This window comes from Octopus sinensis, linkage group LG5, assembly GCF_006345805.1.
Source record: "Octopus sinensis linkage group LG5, ASM634580v1, whole genome shotgun sequence".
Classification (NCBI taxonomy): domain Eukaryota; kingdom Metazoa; phylum Mollusca; class Cephalopoda; order Octopoda; family Octopodidae; genus Octopus; species Octopus sinensis.
In genome coordinates, this window is record NC_043001.1 from 73176521 (window position 1) to 73202656 (window position 26136).

At 35.4% G+C, this 26136-nt stretch overlaps 1 protein-coding gene and 1 long non-coding RNA gene across 5 annotated transcripts in view; one reads left to right on the forward strand and one right to left on the reverse strand.

The window, feature by feature from the left end:
* LOC118763341 overlaps positions 1 to 23265 on the reverse strand; it is a 34703-nt gene extending 11438 nt beyond the window's left edge. Inside the window, exons 1-2 of one of the 2 annotated variants that reach the window (XR_004999094.1) lie at positions 23252 to 23265; positions 4341 to 4644 (exon numbers count right to left, since the gene is read on the reverse strand). This is a non-coding gene — a long non-coding RNA (uncharacterized LOC118763341). Of the gene's footprint in view, positions 1 to 4340; positions 4651 to 23251 lie in introns of those variants that run through there. The other variant, XR_004999093.1, reaches the window with a different exon arrangement.
* The window catches only part of LOC115212413 (serine/threonine-protein kinase SIK3), a 325311-nt gene extending 301079 nt beyond the window's left edge, over positions 1 to 24232 (forward strand). The window contains exons 7-17 of one of the 3 annotated variants that reach the window (XM_036502737.1): positions 629 to 861; positions 2865 to 3039; positions 5875 to 5996; positions 6528 to 6858; positions 8660 to 8769; positions 12900 to 13030; positions 13398 to 13549; positions 15524 to 15717; positions 18354 to 18443; positions 20447 to 21859; positions 22007 to 24232. In XM_036502737.1, coding sequence (XP_036358630.1) covers positions 629 to 861; positions 2865 to 3039; positions 5875 to 5996; positions 6528 to 6858; positions 8660 to 8769; positions 12900 to 13030; positions 13398 to 13549; positions 15524 to 15717; positions 18354 to 18443; positions 20447 to 21754 — 2846 coding nt within the window. In that variant the 3' untranslated portion in view covers positions 21755 to 21859; positions 22007 to 24232. The other 2 variants (XM_036502738.1, XM_036502739.1) reach the window with 2 other exon arrangements.
* Positions 24233 to 26136: the final 1904 nt, after the last annotated feature.

Sequence of the window (26136 nt, forward strand, 5' to 3'; positions counted from 1 at the left end):
CATAAGAGTTGAAAATTTTGAAAAATATGTTATGCAGAGTAATTATATATCAAAACAGGATACTGGAAAAAATTGTTTGATTCTCAGTCTGATGGATTTCTTATAGATGTTTTACATGTTTTTCTTACATGTACAATTTTTTAACTCCTATTAGCAAATGAAACATGCGTAATGGTGACTAAATAATACCAGAAATGTTTCCCAATCTTCTATTTTGATATACACACACATAGTGCGCTTCCACAATTTCTGTCATGTTTGCCTTATTCACTGAAGGCTTTGGGTCATTCTAGGGTTATAGTACAAGACACTTGCCCAAAGTGTTGCAGTACGACTGAACTCAAAACTACATGGTTCAAAAGTGACTGTCTTAACCACACAACTATGCATGCCCTTCTGTGTGCATAAAGTGTTTAGGAGATTATTCAACCCCAAACATAACCCTGCAAACTTAATGTCATGTAAACTAAGGGACTGATGTATCTTACATTGTAATTTTATCTTGTTTTATATATTCTTACCATCAGACTCTTTACTAGCAACATGTCTGTCACCATTCAGTAACCATAATTCATTTCTCTCATTTATCTCTTCTCTGATTTGTCTGTCTTTGTCATACTTAATACAGAATGTGAGAACTTGATCGGCCACATGTTAGTAGTTGATCCGGTCAAACGGATATCGATAGAACAAGTGATCAATCACAAATGGATGAAGATCGGCGGCCCCGACAAAGTGTTTGAGCAGCTTATCTCAAATTGTAATGGTTCGTCCGAACTGATCCAGGAGACCAATCATCTGAATGAGCAGGTACTCAACTACATGGAGAGCTTCAAACTGGACCGAGAACGAACTGTTGAGGTGAACATTCATAAATATTATTTTGCTATGTCTTTTGAAATTTTTATGGATATATTTATTTTTGTTTGTTTGTTCTTTTCTCTTTTTAATAGAGCTTCTACGCTCTTTTATTTGCATGTTTATGTGTGTGTGTATGAAGATGTGTGACCTTGTAGTTAAGGTGTTGGGGTCATAATTATAAAGTCATAGGTTAAATTTCTGGCACAGGGCTGTGCAATTTATCTATGAGCCAAGCACTCCATTTCACATTGCCCCAGTCCACTCAGCTGAAAGAGAGTCCCAGCCCAGTGTGCCCTCCCTCTCTCTCTCTCTCTCTCTCAGTTTGAAACTTCAAGTTCATCATAGCTCAAAACGTTGCTTACTTTTTACTCAACCTGATATATTGAGAAAGCATTGGACAAAAAGATAAAAGACAACACAGGAGGGACAAGTTTTAATAAATGTTGTATAAGTTTAATACTTAAAAAAGAAAGGAAAGAATCTAGGTGTTTCAGAGATTAGTCCTTCATCAGAAGAAAAGTATAGTAGAGAAGTAAAGGAGAAGTGTGAAAGAGAAAAAATGGTTGAGAAGAGAAGTGTGTTTGCTTCATAGATTTGTTAGTTTGGTTTTTCAGTCTGGCAGGGTTAGATGAGTATATATTATTGAGGCAATGTTGCCCTTTCTGTTGCTAACCCTTACCTGTCTCTCAAGTAAGGGATCTCTTATTTCACATGACTTTGAAAGTGTAGAGCCAAGGAAATAACACTGATTAATGCAGAGCCAAGAGGGCAGAGTGGAAATAACAAGAGTAGAGAGATGAGTGGGTTAGGGTTGCCTGAGTGGTGGATGTTTGAGACAGTCCAGCTCCAAGGAACAGAAACCATTTTAGAAGCAATAGAAAAGGCAGAAAAAGACAAGACAGCATACCTGTGAACAGGAGGCTGGAGTATAAGCACTGCTCCAAGGATAATCTTATATTGCTCCCTACTGGATACGCAGGCGTGGCTTTGTAGCAAGAAACTTGCTTCCCAGCCACATGATTCCGGGTTCAATCCCACTGCATGGCACCTTGGGCAAGCGTTTTCTACTATAGCCATAACCTTGTGACCAGACCATAACCTTGTGAGTGGATTTGGTAGACAGAAACTGGAAGAAGCCTGTCATATATATATATATATATATATATATATATATTATATATATATAATGCCATCTACCATCTTCTACCAGACAAATATATGTGTGTGTGTGTGTGTGTATGTATATATATGTGTATGTGTGTGTGTGTGTGTATGTATATATATGTGTGTATATATATGTGTATGTGTGTGTGTGTATATATATATATATATATATATATATTATATATATATTCATGTGTGTGTCTGTTTATTCCCCACCATCACTTGACAACCGATGTTAGTATGTTTACATCCCCGTAACTTAGCAGTTTGGTAAAAGAGATCAATAAAATGATTACTAAGCTTACAAAGAATAACTCCTTGGGTCGATTTCTTCGACTAAGATATCTTTTAAGGCAGTGCTCCAGCATGGCCACAGTCAACTGACTGAAACAAGTAGAAGAGTAATATGGCCTCATAATACAAATATGTCATAGATTTCTTTTGAATAAATCATTCCTGGCCCTTGCAAAGAAAATCCTTCTCTCAGGATCTGGTCCCTTTTGTTATAGAGGCCAGAGTAATATCTCTGAAGAATTTTCTTATTGTTTCTAATGTATTGCAAGAAGTATAAACTAGTCTCAGCTCCTGCTTCAGCACTGTAAAGGGTAAGAAAAAGAGTATTGTATGATTTGGTTTCTGTTAGAAGGTGTCAGAAAAACTTAGTCGTGGGTTCAGATAAACCATCATCCTTATGATAATCACTATTATCATCATCATCATTATTTAGCTGTTCAGAGTATAAGATGATGCACAATGAATTGTACATATGTTAAGTGTTTTCCTTCACCAACATTTGAAATGTTTCATGTTGATTTTACCTTTGTCCCTCATCATTCCAGGCTGTGAAAACTGAAGCATATGACCACCATAGTGCCATCTACCATCTTCTACTAGACAAATGTAAACGACACCCAAAGACTTTAACCAATAAATTGTCTAATCCAGACACTCTTGGTTCCAGTTTACCTGTTGCTACTCGAACTGAGCGACGTTCAAGTATCACAACTGGCGTTGGTAAGTTTCAGTAAATCAATCTCTCTCTCTCTGTCTCACACACACACATATATTGATGGTAGTCTCTCATGGTCCGAGAAAGACTTCTGCAATTTCTTACTGAACAACCTGCACTGATGATTTGTTTATAGTGATCAAATATTTGTGCTGCACATTTGTTCAATATCTCCATTAAATCAGCATTGCATGAACTGGTACAGTGTGTGTTACATGCCAGATGTTGAAGTGATCACAGAACCACATCAGTTTAGCTCAAGAACAAAACACCACCTGATCCAAGAACTGAAACCACAATTTTGCGGTCATGAGTGCAACACCAAAACCACTAGGGCCATGTACCCTCACAAAATATATATATAAATACACACACACACACACACACACACACACCACACACACACACACACACACACACACACACACACACCATCTTTGAAGGTGATAGATATAGAGTATTAATTTATCTATATAGAAAATGTATAAGCTTGTGTTGAGTTGGGTGTGTTGTAAACATATATATACACGCAGCCCGTAATCAGTTTTCTAATTACTGATGGTGCAGGCTTGACTGTGTATTAAGAAGTTTGCTTCTTGACCACATGGTCCCAGGTTCAGTCCCACTGTACAACACCTTGGGCAAGTATCTTCTACTGTAACTCTGGGCTGACCAAAGTCTTGCGAGTGGATTTGATAGATGGAAACTGAAGAAGCCTATTGTGATTGTGTTTGCCCACAGCCACTGCTTGACAACCAATATTGGTTTGTGTACATCCTCTAACTTATTGGTTCACCAAAAGAGACCAGTAGAATAATTACCAGATTTTAAAAAGAAAACAAAATTGATTTATTCAACTAAAGTCCTTGAAGATGGTGCCCCAGTATGACCATAGTCCATTGACTGAAATAAAAAAAATAAAAGATACATACAAATTGCCATCTATTATATTTTGTTAAGGTTTGAAAATTAACTTAAAAATATTGTTGGTTTAAATAAGAGAAAAATATGTATTTAATTAAATTAAAAATTAAATTTTCAAATCACTGTAAATAATAATTTTTACATCAGCACAATGCCAAAAATTTGAGCAGGAGGAAATAGTTGGCGATATCAATCTCCAGTACATGATTGGTACATAATTTTATCAAACCTGAATGCGTGAAAGGTAAAGATGACATCAGCAGGATTTAAACTCAGAATATTAAAATGCCAAAAGAAATATCACAAAGCATTTTGTGATACATGTATATGCGTGTGTGTCTTTGTGTATGTGTGCGTACACAGAGTGCTGCAGTAAAACTACCTACATCTAAGGGTAATATAATAAAATTCTAAACTGGAACAAGCTTTGAGATGCTTGCATATGAAGAAATTTACCTTTGCTCAATATAAATGAGTAATAAACATTTAAACAACAGAATGTTTTGAAATAATTGGCTATAAGTGATTGTCCAATCAAAACTTGAATTGAAGATAGTTCACATCTAAATTAACAAACGACCCCACATCATATAATGCAGAGTAGATAAACGAGAAACTTTAAACAGTTAAATGAAAGGATATTAAAGTGAAGACCCTGAAGAAACTGCATTGGTATTATAGTAGGACTGAAATTGCAATGGTTACAATTGATGCATTAGAAACATGTGTAGGTCTATTTGAATCTGTATATATATAAAAAGGAATTCAAGGTAATGCTATGCTACTTCATAATAATCCTTATCATCATCATTATTATTATTATTATTGATATATATATATTAGTGATAGAGGCAGTATTAGCACTTGATCATCCATCATTGAAAGGACTAAGGACGGTCAAAATCACATGATATGGTGGTCTCAGCACCGGAGGTGGTGACAACTAATCTCTCCACTCGCAATATAAATAAGAGTGCAAAATACACTCTTGTTTGTACCATCAGAGGAACTCTCATATTGAGAGTTTCTTTCATGGTATCTACCATGTTTAAGTGGAGGTAAATATTACTTATTATTATTACTTCTGTGTATATACACACACACACACATGTGCGCATGTGGTGGTGGTGGTGGTGGTGGCAGCAGTAGTTGGAGCAGCAGCAACAATTTTTGAGGCTGATTGTGATATGCACTCAACCCTTGCTAGCTAAAAAAAAAAAACAAATGTGAGATGCTTTTGGTGCATTATGTGTGTGTGTATGTAAATGTATATATATATATATATATATATATATATAAATATATTTCGTTTTTGGATTTGGTTTGCAAGCATTTAGATATGTAAATAAACAGATAAATATACAGACGGATAGGTATATAGACTATATGAACAGACACATATGGAGACAGGGATCTACACATATAAAGATACACATCCATACATACAAACATGATACATAGTTACATGACACACACAAACATGCGCACACAAGGAGACAGAGGTGCATACATATACAAACACATGCTCACACACACATACATAGAAAATACACAAACACGGACAGGCAAGCACATAAATATACAGGATACATACATACAGATGCACATACATACATATGCACGACTTCACATAAAAAATCTTGCACAACAAATATTTAAACGTATATATATATATATTTTACACACATACATGCACACAAGTTTCCATCTACCTGTCTTCGCTGACAAGATATTGGTAAATCCGTTATAATACATGACACCAGCTGACAGCATCCACACAACCATACTTGTACCTATTATAATAAATTAGAATTTATCTAAGAGAGATTGCATAGATTTCTATAATTCATAACAATATATTAGTCTTTGTCAATTATTTGGTTTTCAAACTCTTTCATTACTTTTCTTCTTTCCAGTTGAACGTGTAGAAGTACCTGTAGAGGTTCTAGACAAACCTACACCACAACACTTGGCACCATCAACTCTGGCAGCTCTTCCGCAGTTAACTTACTTTACTGACCCAGCACAAATTCCTGATGTAAGTTCATTAACTTCATTTTTCCCAAAGACACTCGACTTTTGTTTTTTTTTTAATCTTTCAAATTCTTGAAAACAGTTTATTTTGAATTTTGGATTTGTAACTTGTTTGCAAAAACCACTTAATCAGAGACCATGTGTTGAAATTGTAGTACTTACATTATGGTAATGCTAACCACATGAACATACACTCACACACACATACACTATTACTTTCCCTTTTGCTTAATTTTATCATATACTATAAAGTGTCAGTCTGCTGTCATACATCTACACATCTACAGTATAGCATCAAAGTATGTTGTCATACATCTACAGTATAGCATTAATAAATGTTGAAAATTTGTGATCATGCAGCTACTATAAAATGTTAAAATTTGATGTTATACATCTACAACTAAGCGTCTAACTATGTCATCATACATCTACATTCTGGTCACTGACACTGTGGAATAAACACAATGGTTACCATAAGTCTATCATAACAATGAAATTTTATTTGGAATAATAGTTGATTGTCTGTTTGTTTCAGTCGGATGCAACTTCTCAACAGTCTGACTCTGACAGTGAAGAGCCTTCTCCAGAAGCATTGGCCCGCTACCTGGCCATGCGTCGACATACGGTCGGTGTGGGAGATGCACGGCATGAAGTTTTGGAAGATGTCCGAGTGAAACTAGCAAATCACCAACCAATCATAGCAACACCTCCTCAACAGAATTATTTGATGCCATTCGGAGCACCGCTACCAAATACCAACCTTCCACAGAATGTTCCACAGTTGCTACATAACGAACTGCCAGCATCTCCAACAACTTTACAACATGATCAAAACCTACTCTTGCCTCCCCCAATTCTTGGCCCAGGTACATCATTATTTCTGTCTCCTGTGTCTCACATAACCAGAGTAATTGTCAGTAAATGTTTGTAACTCGTGTTTTAATTTATTGCATTTGCTTTCTTTAATGCCACTCATGACTTACAACATGCCCTCAATTATCATAAGGTACATCCTCAGGTGGATTTTTGCCATTTAGTTCGATAACATTCCAGCCACAGTTATCTACCTTCTTCTGCATCTTTTTTTCATCCATCTACGTACCTATATGTGTGTATATTCATTACACACACACACACACATATATACAGATTGATAGATATAAGTAGAGGTAGAGTTAAGAATTTCACTTCCCAACCAACTAGTCTCGGGTTCAGTCCCACTGCATGGCACTTTGGGTAAATGTCTTCTGCTATAGCTTTGGGCCAACAAATGATATGTGAAAGAAACTGCAGGAAATATATAATGTGTGTGTTTGTGTGTGCATTAATGTTTATATATATTCCACAACTTGAGCTAATGTTGACGTTCCAACTGGTCACTGTGCTTTGGAAGACCTCTAGAGTAAAAATATTTCTTAACTGAGAAACAGGTGATGCTCGGCAGTTCCTACAGTAAATAACATCTTTATTCTGCAAAGGTACTCAGTACTCTCATTGTTACTGTTATTAATACATAGTACACCTTAATCTCATATGCATTTGTGGGAGCAAACTTCTAGTGTGTCCACGCCAATTATTATCTTTTAAAATACCTTCGTTGTGGTTCCTTTATCATAAACTTTGAATTTTATTTTAAATCAAGCATGATGCATTTCATGACATAACGCATCATAGTACTTGAAGCATGATACATCACACATGATGCATCATGTTTGATGCATCAAATATAATCCATCACACATGGCACATCACACATAGCATAACACACGAGATACATCCAGTATGATACTTAAAACACAATTTTGATACTTGAGATTTTTTTTTGTTTAGAGTAAAAAATTGTGTTACAATGGTTAAAGGCTTTCACAATATATGATAATATAATAATACAGTACTTTAGATGTATTTTTTGTGGTAATTGAAAGTATGTGAAATACTCTGTTTAGTGCAGTGTCTTCACTTTCACACCCACACAGACAAACATACACTTTGCCACTTGGTCTTTCATTAGTTCACACAGGGATGCAACTGATGTGTGTATTTACTGGAGTATCTAAACACACAGACACACCAAGCAGGTCACTATGTGAATTAATGAATAAATTTGTGTTAGATCTTATCAATGTTTTAAAGATCTTTAGTTGTCCTTTAATTCTTTGATGTTACATAAAGAGACAAAGAGTTCTTGTTTGTTTAGTTTATTACAAAGGAACCTCTTAGAAATGTCCATTGTTGGACAGCAAACACAACTGTAGCCTCTAACTTTAGACAATCTTATTGTATTGTTGGTTGCCTTGGGACCAAGCTACAATGGCAGCATCAGTAACATCTTCAAGAACTACAGCATCAACAACAACTTCATCATCATCATGAGTAACAACATCATCATCATCAAGAATAGCTTTCATAGCAACAGCAACATTAACAACATCAACAACAGTATGAATGTAACAACAACAGTAATGTTAACACCAGCAACATCAACTATAACAGCAACATTAGCCACATTAATATTGTCATCAGTAACATCAGCAACAGCAATCTTTTAAAGAATATTATTATTCTAAAAAGAAATCTTTTCTAGTTGTTTATCGTTAAGCAATCATTGAAAGTTCAGTTATTGGCTTAAACAGTTGATTAATGATTTGTATTTGATTCTTTTTCAAGGTTCTTCCAACTTCTGTCGACGTGCATCTGATGGTGGTGCTAATATTCACTGCTTCCAGCGATATTTTCAACAGCAATCACAGTTCAACAGTAAAGATGGTCTTTGCACAGTATGTTTATTATCTCAACCTTTGATTAGTTATTGTGAGTGGGACAAATGTGTTGTTAGCGGAGTCGAAGTGTTAAGATAAGCATTGTTCATGTAATCATAACTGTCTTTAAACCTTTCATTATCATATTTCTGTTGGAATGCTCAGTCTTTATTTCAATTGAGTTAAGAAATACAGAAGAGTTTTGTATAAAATAACTTTGTCATCATTGAGCTGGTGTTTGAAATGTAAATGAGATGTTGATGAAAGGTTTTAATTTAGATCACAGCTATAGGTCCACTGCATCTTATAGCAGAAACAGCTGTCAGCTAATGAGATTCATATGATAATTGTTTATTCCTTTGTCATCTCATTTTCTTATTGCTTTAAAACAGGAAGTTAGCATTGTAGTACTAGTAGCAATCCCAGACAGATTAGTATCAAAAGGGTCGATTAATTCTCTGTATTTCTATGATTCTTATTTTTTAGTGAGGAGGGAAGGGGTAAAAGTATCTTCAAACCAGAGGTCTGGCCTGAATGCTTATAATACAGTGGACTTTGTTAAAGGCACTCAAAGTGTCAGATGGTGGTGTTAGACTGGGAGATGGATTAAATCTTCCACTCAACTATGACAACTGAAGATTTTTCAGATTATTGATCTTATTTCTCATCTTTGTTTTGATTGTTACACATTTAAATTGTCATCAGGTGTCTCTGTATTTACATTTTATATATATATATACACATATACCTAGGCGAGTATGGAACACAGTACTTCTGACCCCCTACGAACACACTAAAGTGTCTTTACTTCTATCTCCGCTACAACAGCCACTGCTCCTCTTCTTGTCACCCTTACTGTCTTGCACCCACAAATCCCACAATAACTACTTTCATCCAATCCTTCCTCCCCAGAACACAAATTCCTCTTCAGATTCCCTAATGACCTTGTCATCAACCTTACAGATATTCTCATTAAACATCAATCTTACCCATGTCAACAGTCTCTGGGTGACTGTAATCACCATGGACTCCTCCCCTTCTTCATAAATAAATTTTTGGAAAATACCTTTAACTACTTAGCCACTGTTAAATATATTGAAGCTATGTAAATAGAAACATCATGAGTTCTAATATAGCCAAAGAAGGTGTTCCCTAATCATCGTAACTTCCACTTAACCATACTTGTGTGGGTCAAATAAAATTCATTGAAGCAGATTTTCTATTGTTGGACACCTTCCCTGTCACCAACCTTCACATGTTCCTAAGAAAGATATTTACACATGGTCAGAGATGTTTCCAAAAATTGGAAATGGACACTGCTGGTATGACAGTGATGCTCATTTACAACTACCATGTTATGAAAAGGTAATGACACACACATACATATTAATCAAAGTATGTAGTATTATAGATCTATTTCAGTTGATCTTAACAATCAGTTTTTTACTGGGTATTAGATAACAGGGTGATTAACTAACACCACATGCTCTTCAGAGATGGCATATATGGAAAAAAAACATGGCAACTGCTCTATGTTAACGGAGGTGTAAAAAATGTCATATCCAGTTTGTGAGTGCTGTGAAGGAAAATGAAAGAGTTACAAGAGGCTAATGACAAGGGATTTATCAAGAGTTATGTCCCTTGGCCCCAAAATATCTGTGGCTGTAAAACAAGGAATTTGGTAGGTTATATACACATACATATAAACAAGAAAGATTTCTGTTTCCTACTACCAAATCCATTCTCAAAGCTTTGTTTGGCTCAATACTCTAGTAATAGACACTGGCCCAAGGTACTACACAGTGGGACTGAACCCAAATCCACATGGTTTGGAAGCAAACTTCTTAACGACACAGCCATACCTGTACCTATACATGCATATATAGACAGACAGAGAGGAGGTGGGGGATTAGCTCTGAAGTTGATCAGCGGTCCAAGTAATTCCAGTGTAGTTGTAACAGAGAAATACATGGAAGATGAGTTAGTAATTTTGAAGAATTTATTGTTTCTGTTCAAATATTCAATAAATGTCATAATGCCTTTACCATCCCCTTCTCACTGTATACACTGGATTACTTGTGAATGATTATTGGGGAAAGTTTTACATCTTGATTTCGAACATTTGTACAAGGTGAGAAAAGTTGATGGCAGGTACAAATGATTAAATCAAATCCCAATACTTGATATGGATTTTTAAAAAATTATTTTTATAATAAAGTCCCCAAACTTTACACTAAATTGGACTCTGCTTCCAGCATTGAGTTTCTGCCTCCCTCCATCAGAAAATGTTCCATTGCTGTTCTTAAGCTTGCTTTCAAATAATTATTTCAAATTAACATTTGTATTTTATTGACCTGATGAATGAGAAGCATCAACCACAGTAGAATATTAACTGATAATTTAATAGGGGACACAACTACCATAGGGAATTATGTCTGTCACTCTATCAATTTTGTACTCTTCGATCCTTATAGCCAACAAGGGCACCTGGCCCTGTATGTGGTCGCTTGATCTGCTATAAACAGTAGCAAATTCACAGCCTAGCATCTTAAGAAAGAAAATATTGCATAATGTACTCCTAAATACAGTGTGTGAAAATATGTTGAAATGGCCATGTCTAGAATGTCTCTGGCTGTAGTTCCTCTGTAACTGGGTTGCCCTTGAACAGAACAGGGGTTCAAGTTCAGCTTTTAATTCCTTTTAAAAATCAATCATGGATTAACACATTAGCATTTAAACAAGCCATAACTGATCCAGAATATTCTACCTGTTTCATATTAAAACTGGCCATATCTAGTCTTTCACACCGTCCTGGCATTGTCATTCAAAACATAAACGATCACATCACTGAAATTTCAAAGCTACAAGATAATGCAAGGTTAATTTAAAACAATGTGAATAAATATGTGCTACATTTGACAGAGTAATCTCAATGCTAAAGGCTTAAGAATATAAACCCTCCTGATATGATGTTCAATATTTTTTGGTTAAAACTTGTTTCATATATTTTGCCTGATTTTGCCAGATAATGCTTTAATTGATTTGTAAATGAAAGAAGTTTTATCAAATAAGAAATAGTTAAGGTGTTGATGGTTTTGTATGTGAGATGTTTATTCCAAATATATCTCTAATAGGTGCAAGCATGGCTGTGTGGTTAAGAATACCACTTCCTGACCATGTTGTTTCAGGTTCTGTTTCAGTGCGCAATATTTTGTACAATTATCTTCTATTATAGCCTTGGGTCACACAAACCTCTGTTTGTGGATTTGATGGAAGAAAACTGAAACAAGCCTGTCATACATGGCTCTTTTACTGTTCACTTTTGTCTTTTTGTGTTATTTTCTGTATTGTGCATGTACTTCTAACTTCCATTAGTCTCTTTCTGGCTGCTTTCTGTCACTTCTTTAACTTTGATAAGTTATTGTGAACTTGAACACTATACTCATTATTATTATAAATATACATGTATGTATGTACATATGTGTTTGCCTCTGTTTGTTTATGTTTGCACTTCTCCACAAATATCACAAGCTACAAGCAGTGATATTGTCATTTCTTCTGTTAATAAATCATTCACTAGCTTTACACCTGTGAAGATTTGTGCGGTAAGAGATCCTTTGCTAGAAAAATAGGTAATGGTTTGTGACAGGAAAAGCATGTGACTGTAAACTAATGTTTCAATAATAACATTCTTCTAAGCCATATTACCACAGAAAAAACAGACATATAAGCAAACATAAATGTTCCTCAATCAGCTAACAGTCAACATAAACTGCCACCACCTGTTTAAAAGAAGTGCTGGTAACAACATATCAGTTGACAGTTTGAGGTCTCTAGTATTTAACTAATGGCTTATTGAACACTCCCACTAATAGCAACTGAACTGTTGAGTTATTGTAATTCTTGGCATTCTCTGACTACTGGCCTATAAGCTTATCACTACAAAATAATTTCACCATTACATTTTATTTTACCTGTTACTCTATCTGCTCTCTGACTTCTTGAGTAAATAAGTTAAACATGCAAAGGTATTTATTCAGTTTTTTTTTTTTTCTGCAAATGACTTAATTTGCAAACCTATCCAACATGTGCAAATTATTGTTGATTGTTGTTGTTTGCAGCTAACACCAACTTTTCTCTGCTTTCAGACTCCCTCATCTACATCTCCGGCTGTTCTTTCACTTCCTGTACCATTGCTGTCTCATCCTGTTGTTGACAGCAACGGGGGAGCTGACGAAGGTAATTCTGATCAAGAACCTGATAACGAAGCTGTCCTCAAGTAAGTTGTAATTATTACATCACAAGCAAATGTTACTTTGATGGTATTGTTAGCATAGATGGTACCATTGTGTAACATTGGTTTGTTACATTATAAGGATGGTATTTGATGGTGTGGCATCATAATGGTAGCATCTAAAACATGATTAGTGGTGTTGAGTGGTTTTCATTTGTTAAGGTGACATTGCAGTGGAGTAGTATGATGGTATTGTATGGAGTGGTAGGATGGTATTTTAGAGAGGTAATATAATGGTAATTTAGAAAAGTGGCATGATGGTATTGTAGTGGAGTATTCAGGTTTGCTATATTAGTTTTCATTGTAATTCTCCTCAACCTCCATGTCTTACTGTTGTAATATTTCATTTCAGCTACATGAATAGTCGTGGGATGTGTAAACGCCATACTGTTGCCATGGCGAGTCCTGTGCAAGAAATTCGTGATGACCTCCAGAAGAAACTGACCTTGCCTTCTGCAAGGACAATTCGACGAAGTAGCCTACATCGGGCTGAAACCACTACAGGTAGGTCACTAATTTGGTCTATAATTAGTACTAAGCCATCAGAGTTGACTTATTGAAGTGTTAGACAACTCTAATGGTAGGTATAGATGGAGATGGAAGTCCTTAATCAAAGGAGTGCATTTCTTTATTTCCTTTCAGTCTACTCAACTGAGATATATGTAAATTTCTTACTCTTCACAGTGAAGAAAATGCTTTGAGATATTTTGTTTGTTCCCTTTGAGAGGATCAGCCAATGGTCTCATGGTGAAACATAAGGACAAAGATTGTAATGTATTATCTCTATACTACTAAAACTCTGTGATGGATTGCTTAGGTGCGTGCTTGTCTGTAATTTAATACAGCCAAACCAGCGCATAATAGGAAAATACTCTAAAAGTAAGGTATCCCTGAAATGTGAATACAGATGGAATAAAACAAGTTTCACGTAAATCGGACCACAGATTCCCAAGATATGAAGTTTTTTGGGGGTACTTTCATAAATAGCCAAAACGGCACATAATGAGAAAACACTCCAAAAGTAACATAACCAATGACTGAATCAAGTAAAGGATAAAAAGTGTTATATCAAACGGCACAAACCAGTAAGGTTTTCAGGCAATTCAAAGCTACTCGTAAAAATCTGTGAAGAATTTTGCAATTAGTGGTGTAAGGAATATAACTTTCTCTATGGTTACAGAAGTTATGCCCCTTGGATGGACTGTCTATGTATGTAATTGATTTTAACTGGAAAAAATTTAGAATTCTAATTTTTTTTTTTTTACATTGTATTAAATGTGGGTCAATTACTTTAAGAAATGTACTGCATATAGCAGATGTGAGGAGCATGTGTATATAACGGTCTCTCTAAAACAATTTTTGAATTGTCAAATACGCTTTATATGTGATATCTTGTTTATGGAAGATAAATGTGAAAATGACATCAGTGTTTTGTAGCTCACAGCTGTCATGTTAAGACACTAAATGTAAATATTCTCACACACACACATTGGGATTCTGTACAGTTTTCATGTAACGATTTCACTCTCAAACCATTGGTCATTCTTAGGGTATTGTAGAAAACACTTGCCCAAAGTGCCACACTGTAAGATAGAACTTGAGATCATTTGGTTACTAAGTGAACTCTGTATCCTTACAAACAGGTATAGAAATAAGTAATCATCATCACCGTTTAACGTCCATTTTCCGACTTGACATGGGTTGGATCGTTTGATTGTTGAGCCAGAGGACTACACCAAGCCCTAATGTCTGGTTTGGCATGGTTTCTGCAGCTTGATGCCCTTCCTATGAAGTAACTCACAAACAAGATCCCTCAACCAAAGAATAGGGAGCAGTATGGAGGTTGCTTTATGCTAGGTAATGATAGAGGAGCAGAAATAGATGTGTTGCCATAGAGGAGATACATAGCTACCCCTCTTGGAAAAGGAGAGAAGATCGCAAAAATGTTAGTAAAAATAAATTTTGATAAATTATCAACATGTAGTACAATGAATGTGGAGTGACATAGACATGTGGTATGGAGTTGGGTGATATAGACATGTATTGTGCAGGGTAGTGGTATGGACATGTGATGTGAGATATGCAATGTGAAAGGATGATATCTACTGAGCAGGAAACTACTGTGATAGTGGAGGAAGCTTTATCAGAAAGATTATATTTCAGAAAGTTGGTTCTAACAGGTGAGTTGTCACAAGACTAGGAGAAATAGTTCTATATCATAAGAACCACCTGTCTAATCCATACCAACACCATAGTTTCTGATTTCTTCACTGTATTTACATTATATGTTGTATCCTGCTGTTCGGATACAGTTCCTTCCAGAAGGAAAGAGATAGTTTATGTTATTGACCTGTGACATCAAAGGTCATCAAGATTCGAAATATTTGAGGTAAACAATAACAACACCCCAGTTACTAACACAAAAAAATATTTTTGTTTTAAATTCATTTAATTTATTTTTATTTTTATCTTGTAAAGGATGTGATCCTGTCCCTCACTTCCCCACTGAACGATACTCTCCTTTGCGCCGTGCCAGTGATGTTCTTGTCAGTCCAAACAAATACCAATCCCACTTGGAGAAACTGTACAATGCTGCTGTAACTCTGAGTAGTTCACCAATTCAAGCACAAAACAGTCTGAAACAAATACAGCAAGAATGTCAAGATTTACAGGTGACCATTTACTTTATTCCATTCACAAGTTTTGTTCATTATAGATTAACAGTCAAGGTTTTAGTGTAAATGTTATACATTACAAACATTAATCTCAGACAGAGAAAAACTATAACAGTCAGCCTGCATGTATTTTCTCTTTCAAATTGGTGATTACTTTGATAATCATTTCTGTCAACACTCTTAGAAATCATTTATAATCATTTATAATTTTTTCATATTAAATAATAATGAGCTTATTGTATATTGTGCAACTCATCAGAAAATGTTCCAAAAAGGGAACAGACAGTTTCATGAAGTCCAATAAAGAAAGACAACAATCAAAGCTAGAAGTTTATGAGTAGCCCACCAAACAAAACACAAGAAGACAGAAAAGTGAACAGTAAAAGAGCCATGAAGAGGCCTTTCCTCTGAATTTTGGGAATCCTGGAATATTTGAAGAATGCAGTTCCCTGACAGCCAACATCTAGTTCAGATAGTTTATTCCATTTTTCAACAATTCTGAACATCAAAACATGTTTTCAAAAATCATGGGTGCTGCAATATTTTTTGATTTTATGAACATGTCCATGAGTAGCAGATATGCCCTTCCTATGAGTTAAAAAAAAAAGGTGGCCACAGTTGTTGGATAATCATGTGGACTTTTATCACGTCATCTTCTAGATGTCAATACTTTAGTGTGCCTGTGCTCAAAATATATGCAATATATTCAGTGACTGATAGAGGATATGAATATACATGGTGATCATTTTTACTGCAATCTTCAAATCTAGGTGAGACACGCGGCTATCTGTGTTGGACATTTATGAAATAACTTACCTAATTAACACCAAGTAAAACAAATAAGATGATTGTAGAGATGGTTTAGAACAATAGTTAAAATAATAGGAAAACGTTTTTGTTCCTTGTTTAAGGAATAGGAATGATAGGCACTGTATTGTAATAGTGACACAGTCCTCTAGCAAGCAAAATACATAGTAATTTTTTTTTTTCTAACACCTAGTAGCTGACTTGATAGAAGCCCACAAGATTATCCACAATCATTCCAACTACTTTGGCCACCTCTTTGAATTCAGTACCTCTACCCCTCTTGGTTATACTTATAAAATACAAAAAAATTAAAATAGAACAGTGCAGTACCCATGACTTTCAGGAAATATTTTTACATGCACAGAATTGTCAAAGCATGGAATAAATTACCTACATAAGTTGTTAGTTGTCATGACACTGCATCCTTCAAAAATTCTGTGCTTCCTAAAATTTACCAACACCACTCATTACTTATTTATCTATGGACCCTTTCCTCTTTATGGCTCTTTTACTGTTCACTTTTCTGTCCTTTTATGTTTTATTCTGTGTACTATACATGTACTTATGGTTCTCATTGCTGTCTGTCTTTATTTGACTTATGGCTACTTTCTGTCCCCTCTTTTATCCTTTTCTGGTGAGTTGTAGTGCACACCTGAGCACTGTATACAATAAACTCATGTTTTCTGCAGTGTGATAAAAACAGGGATTGTATCTTTTAATGTCTTAATTTGGTGCTTATGATATCTAATATCGAATGTTTAATATCCCCACTGTTTAAAATTGATTTTATATCAATATTTCTTGCTATAGATATAAATTTCTGTTGTGAAATCATGTTTTGTTATCCATATTTGCTTCAAGAAATGTTGGCCTCTCTTAAAATTACCAATCTGAATTTTTTTTTTTTTTTTAATAAAAGAATTCCAAAATACCTGATTGTTATATTTTCTCTCACTTCAGTCCATCTCTTCTTCCTTTTAATACAACAGCTTCTACACATTTGAACTTAATGGTTTCATGTTACTGCCACCTATCTACATTTCTTTGTACCTCTTGCCTCTTCTCATACTCATTCTTTCAGAACAATCATTCACCTTAAAACTGCACCATTTTCTATTCAAGTATTCCCTCAATGAAACTGTAATAGTTCTAACTTTTGACAAACTTTCTGATTTTCCTCTCTCAAGAGATTCAATTGTTATAGGCACATCCTTTCAACTGCAGTATGATAAATAGCTTAATATACAGTAACCATTGTTCTATAAATGTTTAACATTTAAGACCAGGTTTCAATCACATTTTGAAACTATCTAGGATTTCTACAGTTTCACACTTTGGGAAGTTAAAAAAAATAAAAGAAGGTAATCAGTATTAAATCCAGTCTAATTTAATTTCAGATGTAGAATGATTGTATGTGTGACGGGGAGAGAGAGAGAGAGTTTTAACTAAATTCATATTATTGAATTAAATTTGTGTATGTGGAAATGACATTGTAAGCAGAGAGTTACATTATCACATATTGTATTGTGTGCGTTTCATAATTCAGCAAAGGGAATCCAGATTTACTCATCAGAAGAATTACAGTAGGATTGCTCACCCTAAGCAATCCTTGGTGCTTCTTACTATTTGATGTGGAACCTGGACTATACCTGAGAGCTCATGGTACCTCACTAGATAATTTATCCTTATATACTCATTGTGTGTGTGTGTGTGTGTGCATATATATATATATATATATATATATATATATACACACACATACACTTATATATATTTGTGTTTGTGTGTGCATGTATTTGATTGTCTTATCTGTTTGTTTATTTCAGAAACAAGTCAATAGCTATGAGTGTGAGCGACAAGCTGAGTTACAGCAGCAACAACACACACTACATCTCCGACAGCAGCAATCAATTCAAGTAAGTTTGTCTCTCATCTGCAACGCACTTGCTCAAAACATTACATCTTCCTTTTCCCTCCTAACAACAACACAATGATATATCACCACTACCTGTATTAATTGGTTGAATAAATGTACAATTTGACATAATGCTATTATTTTAATTCTATATTTCATCTGTGAAGTTCACCATTTCTCTCTTCTGCTACTTCAGTCCAAGCCATTTCTGTATGCATCATTCCCTCTTTATGTCTCTTTTACTGCTCACTTTTATATTTCCTTGTGTTTTATTTTGTGTACTATGTACATACTTGTAACCTTCATAGCTGTCTTTCGATACTTGATTTATGTCTGCTTTTCATCACCTCTTTTACCCTATTCCAACAAGCTGTTGTGTACCCAAACACTGTGTACTATATGTTTGTTCTTATATATGAATCAACGTAGGGAGCCTCTACATGTTCATTTGGTCTGTTAAATTTAATAGCAAAATCTCCTTCAAGCCACATGCTGCTTTCTCAAGAGATAATATAGTTTGAGATAACATGTACCTATGTAGGAAAAATATCAACTGATTAGAGATCAAACATCTTACATAATAGTTCTCGTGAATCAAGACTAACCTGGGGCTTCAACAATAAGGAATGATGCTCGTGCAGGCAGACTTATTTATTTTAGTGTATGTACTTCTGATGCCATATGTGCATCTAGCATCATATAAGTATATTGTATATTTGTGCAGGCACACATGTGGCTGTGTGGTAAGAAGCTTACTTCCTAACCACATGGTTCTGGGTTCAGTCCCACTATGTGACCCCCTAGGACAAGTGTCTTCTACTATAGCCTCAGGCCAACCAAAGCCCTGTGAGTGGATTTTGTAGACAGAAACTGAAAGAAACCAATTGTATGTGTGTGCATGCATGCATGTATCTGTGTTGATCCCCCACCACTGCTTGACAACTGGTACTGGTGTATGTCCCCATAACATCAGTCTAATAACTGAAGCCAGTAAAAGATAAAAGTTATGTTGTGTGTGTGTGTACATATATATATATATATCAAAGTGGTGAAGCACGACCTTCGAACTTTAGGTCTCACCGAGGAAATGACTAGAGACCGAGACCTTTGGAAGTATGCTGTGGGTGAGAAGCCCCGGCAGGACAAGTGAGGCCATAACCCATGGCCTCAGTCCACTTATGCATACCTTTCCTTCTTGGGACACAAAACTCTACTTGTGAAGACCTGTTCAGGCAAGTGAAAATCAAAATCGATCAACATCAATGGAAATTGTAGCTGTGATACCAGTGCCGGTGGCACATAAGAGAACCATCCGAACGTGGCCATTTCCAGCGCTTCCTCCGTGCCAGTGGCACGTAAAAAGCACCATCCAATCGTGCCAGCGCTGCCTCTGTGCCAGTGGCACGTAAAAAGCACCATCCAATCGTGGCCTCGCCTGGCCTCCGTGCCGGTGGCACGTAAAAGGCACTGTCCGATCGTGGCCATTGCCAGCCTCACCTGGCCTCCGTGCCGGTGGCACGTAAAAAGCACCCACTACACTCTTGGAGTAGTTGGCGTTAGGAAGGGCATCCAGCCATAGAAACATTGCCAGATGAGACTGGGCCTGGTGCAGCCTTCTGGCTTCCCAGACCCCAGTTGAACCGTCCAACCCATGCCAGCATGGAAAGCGGATGCTAAATGATGATGATATATATATATATATATATGTACACACACACACAACATAAATTTTATCTTTTTATATGTATGTGTGTGTGTGTATATATATATATATATATGAAAGAGAAAGAGAAGTGAGTGTAAAATCATAGATGTCTAAAAATTTCATCCACATAAAATCTTTGTTTTTTGCGCTTTTAACAGAAAACTGATTTTTTTTTTTAATTACTTAAAATACAGAACAACACACACAGATATCTGGTGTGTGTTGTTTTTTGAATACTTATAGACATATATGCCTACACATGTTTGTGCTTATCAATCTGTTTTCTTATTTAATTTCAGCAACAACAGATGCCTAGTCTTTCCCATTCTCCAGTGCCTTCCCCACCGCTTCCTTCCCAAACCACTGGTTCAGATAATTTACCAGCAAACCTGAACAACCGTTTCCAAAGACTACACTTACAACAACACTGTGTGCCAACAGGGACAAGTGGTGTTATATCATTTAATTCAGGGACACAGTCCAACTACAACATGTTAATGAGGTCATTGACTAGTTCAGAAACATTACCTACACAGTCATACTCCCCTCATTTAGTTCAGAACCTCCAGCGGATACTTGAAGACACAACAGACACTCAGACAGCAGCTGAAGACATGCAAATTCAGGAATCGCAGATACTATCCCATCAAGACTTACACCAGAGACTATTTTCTCAGACACCTCAAATCAGCATCACAGACACCTATGGAAACACAGATGTAATGTCTTCAGACAATGACCTCGACATCCCCAAAGAAAGCAGTAGAGTATCCCCCAACTATACTTCATTCTCAACGAGCACCAACACCACTTCTGTTTATTCAGTGACGTCTGCTGTGAGCTGTAAACCCACTTATGTCGCACCAAAATACATCAATACTAACCTTACCAAAATTCAACATGATTTGGACAATGAACAGATTCCATTCAAGTCTTCATTGCATTCACAAAACTGGGAGAAATGTTACCATGACACCAACATGTTCAACTGGTGTTCAAATCAAATCAACTCCTCAAACTCTGTCTACAGGTTAAATCAAACACGCTACTGGCGGAACCACGCAATAACTAGTCCCATCGAGGCCTACAATAAGTGTTCGTATTCATTGAAAAACGAGCCTTTATTCCCAAGCCTTGATCAAGAATTCTCAACTCAAAACTGTTTAAACAATGTGAGTTCTGTTGCGAATCACACGTTTATGAGTAACATGTCGCCTTCCAATGAAAATTGCTTCAAAATTAGTGATAAATCTTATGAAACTGTACCTCTCATTGTTGGTGATGGTAAACTTTTCTCTGGTGGTGACCAGCACCACCACCACCACCACCACCAGCAGCACAGTCCTGTATCTACAATATCTTTAAATACAAAGAAAAATACTCAAGAGATTCTGTCTGAAATCAAACGTACACTAGATAATCAAACTTCAGAAATCAGTTACCAGTGTTCTCAGAATCTATTTCAGTTAGAGAACAGTGGTGTTCAAATAGAGCTAGAAGTCTATGAGAATGGTGGGGTGAATGGACTACAAGTGCGTAGAATATCTGGGGACTCAACACATTACGAAAAAATTTGTTCTGAGCTTCTGAGCTGTATGAATCTGTAGATTATATGTTTCTCACAAAATCTCTCTCTCACTCTCTCTTTCTCACTCTCTCTTTCTCTCTCTCTCTTTCTCTCTCTCTCTTTCTCTCTCTCTCTCTCTCTATCTGTATCTCTCTTATACAGCCTTATTTCTTTTTTGTTTACTTTTTGGTTTATCTCAAAAATTTTTATATTTTATTTTCATTTTGTACATTTTTTCATTCTTCTTATAAATAAATCTATATGACCTCCTTCATTTTTTTTATTTTATCACCTCTCTCTTTCTCTCTCTCTCTCTCTCGTACGCGCACACACACACACACACACAAAGTCAACTACTTCCTTACTGACTATATATGCAAACACACACACACACAGTATATTTTAGTTAACGTTTAAAACAATGCCATTTCAACCTAATATTATATTTTCAAAACTATTTTAATTCTTTTTCTCAACTAAAACAGAATTTTCTTTTAGATATTTTCTTTAAAGAATGAAGAAAAAAGCACACATGCACAGGTACATACCCACATATACCTACACATACAGGTATATGCCACCTTGCATGCACATATCTACTGGCACAGGTAACTCAACACACATACACTCTCTCATAATTTAGTGTGGCAGTGTGTTTGGGTTAATACACAAAGGTTTTAGTTTGGATCAAAATATACTACCCAATCCCACTCCCTACTATCATTTACAGAACTGGTAACTGACCAATTTCAACCATTTCTGTTACATTTCAGCCAACGACCAGTAGAATTTTAAGGATATCTAGGCTTAAATCTGAGCTTCTTAAATAGTAGTTGTGTAATACAAGTCTATTGCAGGATAGGTATGTGTTTTTACATCTAAACACACACACACACACATGCATATATTGTGTGTGTGTTTGTATGTCTGCATGCATGTGTACTGGGCATCCAACCACAGAAAATTTACAAATTCTATCTGATCCATGCAAATATGGCAAAATAGAAGTCAAATGATATAAGGATGAGTGTCTGTATGTATTAGTGCTTTTTTTTCTTATATCCAATTATATATAAAAGCAAAAACAATTTATATTAAACTGAAGGATTATTCAACACTTTTTAGTTGTAGACATATTCATTACCTTTTGCAGGGAAAAGGTTGACAGTAACTTCAAAGTTTCCACTTGCTTGCCTTCATCAGACAGTCTAATGAAAGCAAGTCAAAACTTTAGAGTCATTGTCAATCTTTCCTTTATAGAAATTCACATGCACACATATACACATACATACTTCATATATATGTACATACATGTGAACATAACATATGTGTGGTGGTGGGAAGACACATTCACACACCATCTTTAGTGCTGTAGAGAACTTTTCTCAAATGTTGAATCAAATACTTTTCTGTTAAAATGTTTCTTGCTCCTTTGGTCACTGTAGAATCCTTGGTTCTTGACCACTTTACAGCTAAACACAAGGTCTCATTCATAGCATCTATTTTGGGTATTTCTAACTGTGTTAGAGATGAACACTTGTAATTAAACAACTTCAGCTCTGTGTGAGCAGTGACGATAGCAGTAGTAGTAATTAAGTTTTATGTGGTTCAAAGATAATTTTTTTACTGGAATATGTTTTATTTGCATTGCTAGGTTGAAGTATGAATTTATTGTCTGTCATGAATAAGAAGAGAACATAAATACAGATTACAACACTGATTTTCCAACAACAGATGATCTGGTATCTCTTTTAATTCCGTCAAATATTAAATAAGGTCACTAAAATTTTTCTATGATCATTATTAATAACTTTTTTGCCACTAAGCTTTCACAACATACATTTGTTTATTCACTAGATATATGTGATGAAGGTGGAAACACTCTCTTTATGTCTAACTCAAATTATATAAAGATACAAATATTTATAAATAAATCTAACATCCTAGGGAGCCTCTCTCTTTCTTTCTCAAGAACAAGTTAACTTACCTTTATTGTGGAAAACAGTATCCCAGCATGTAAGAGGAAATGGTAAATGTATGCACTTCACAGTTACAAGAGAGGATTCATCGGGTGCCCTGTAGTTGCAAGGTTAATGCTTGGCATTGGATTTTTGTTTTAAATATTTGCACCTTCATATTATCCAACTTCATTACAAGTTTCTAGTGAATAACCAAAGATATGTCGCAAAGGTTTAACAGTTAAGAAGTTTACAATAAATAATGTTGCGGCATTTATTCAGAATTACTATCACGTGACTTCTTTTAATTCTTCAAAATGGATAATCTAGCATGGGTCTGGAATCAAGGGTGCTGGAAAATTAGTAGGGGACTGTTTTACAGTCATTAACTATTTACTCATATTAATTAGTTTTTATTTTAAATCTTATCACTTTTTTATTCTTTTACAAAGAAACTTGAAGGACCCTGTGTAAATGTTTAAATAATTACACGTGTATGTATATAAGTGGTTTGTATGTATGAGCATACAGCTGTTTGTTAAGATGGTAATCAATCAATCCAAAAAAAAAAAGAAATTATATTATGAATTGTATATTACAGAGATGTGATGTTTTCATTAACAGCTATGTAACTAATTAATCTCTATTCATGCATGTATTAACTGGTCGAGATATTTGACAAGTTGAAAACCTGATTCTAACCTTTGTAGACCAACTGTGTAGGGTCAGTGTTCTCATTGTTGTTCATTGTTGACTGTCTTGTATGCTTAATGGTTGAATGAGGGAGATATACTGCACTAACAAAGTGTTTATAGGTTCGATCCTACTGCATGGCTCTTTGGGCAAATGTCTTCTGCAATAGCCCCAGTTGAACAAAGTGCTTAGAGTGGGATTTGATAGACAGCTTGGTTATGATTGAGAATGGGAATATAAGTTGTGAGGAGCTAGATATGATTGTGTAATGAGTTGTGTTCCTGCTTGGTTCAGCAACGTACTCTAAGTTGTGTTAATGTGTAGAGGATAGAGAACTATTTTGGATAATGTAAGAAGTATAGAGGGTTATAGCTGGAAAGAGTTGGTGTGGGATGGTCTAATTATTATAGAGTTGGGTGTGAAGTGATGTTGGTATCATAGGCGGTGTGGGTTAGTTCTAGTGTTACAGAAATGTGCTGGATGTCAATATCATAGAGGTGGGTGTAATCTGGTATCAATATCAGAGATTGGTGTTATTGAAGTAAACTGTATATGTATATACATGTAGAGAGGAAGTGTGTCAGTCCTTAGATGCCCCTCTCTACATTGCTAAAGTGGGTATGTTAGGGAAAGAGATAGAGCTCAATTAAATGATATTGTGATGTAGTTATCTTCCAGTTCAGGTGATTAATGTAAAAGGATCCCCTTGATGGTCATCTTTGCTACAAGCAATCACCTGCCATTGTTAAATATGGTAAAAGATTGTGCTGATGTGAAGGTGTCCAGTGACCTATACTTTCTAGAAACTATATTATTGTTGGTCAGTGTATTGGTGTTAAGTGTGAGAATGATTGATGATTGACTACTAATCTCCCATTGAATCTAAGACCATTTGAGTAGATCAAGCTCATTTGGACAGTAACTACTGTTCTATTTGATGTACTATTAGTCAAAATACTAATGGCCACATTAATTGCAATAAACTGTTAATATATGTATTTATCAATAGCCATCTGTGATGGTAGAAATATTGTAATTAATAGTAATTCTATGCATTTATATAAACACATGTACATCTTATAAGCTAGTGGTAGTTTGTTAGTGTCACACTAATAGTAATATGCTGTGTTTAGTAGTCCAGTAGTAACTGTCATGCTAGTGATTATATTTAATATTGTGGTAATGTAAATATAGTATTGTAGTACTTTAGTAAGTACCATAGTAACTGGCAATATAATCATATGATCATAGCCTGTTGGTAGTGTAATATAGTATTGTTGTACCATACATAGATAGAATTAGCTGTGAAAGTCTGTTAGAACTTGTCACATTGACTGTAGTTCAGATTACAGTAAGTAATTGTTAGGTCATAACTACAGGTACAACACTGATTTTCTGGAACTGTTGGCTCCTAAGCTTTTTTGGATTACTGATTTTTCTTAACCAGGAGTCATCACCTTCATCGACTCACTCTAAGTTAAACAAATATTAAATTTACTTAGATAATAAAATGAAGGTACCTATTCATTAGTGTAACTGCTACAAGTTTATTAATACTGTACTGCATCAAGTACCGATAAATTAGTCTGGCAGCCATGGGAATTTGAAACTCCTGCTTGTAAATTAGTGCAGATTATAAGAGGTTCTGGACCATCAGTACATAAAAAGTCAATGTTGTACCTATAATAGCTAAATAGAAAAGGACTTCCTGCTTAGATAAACAGCTTTGTCTTTATTGATCAAACAACTTCACAGATCAAACAGCTTCATT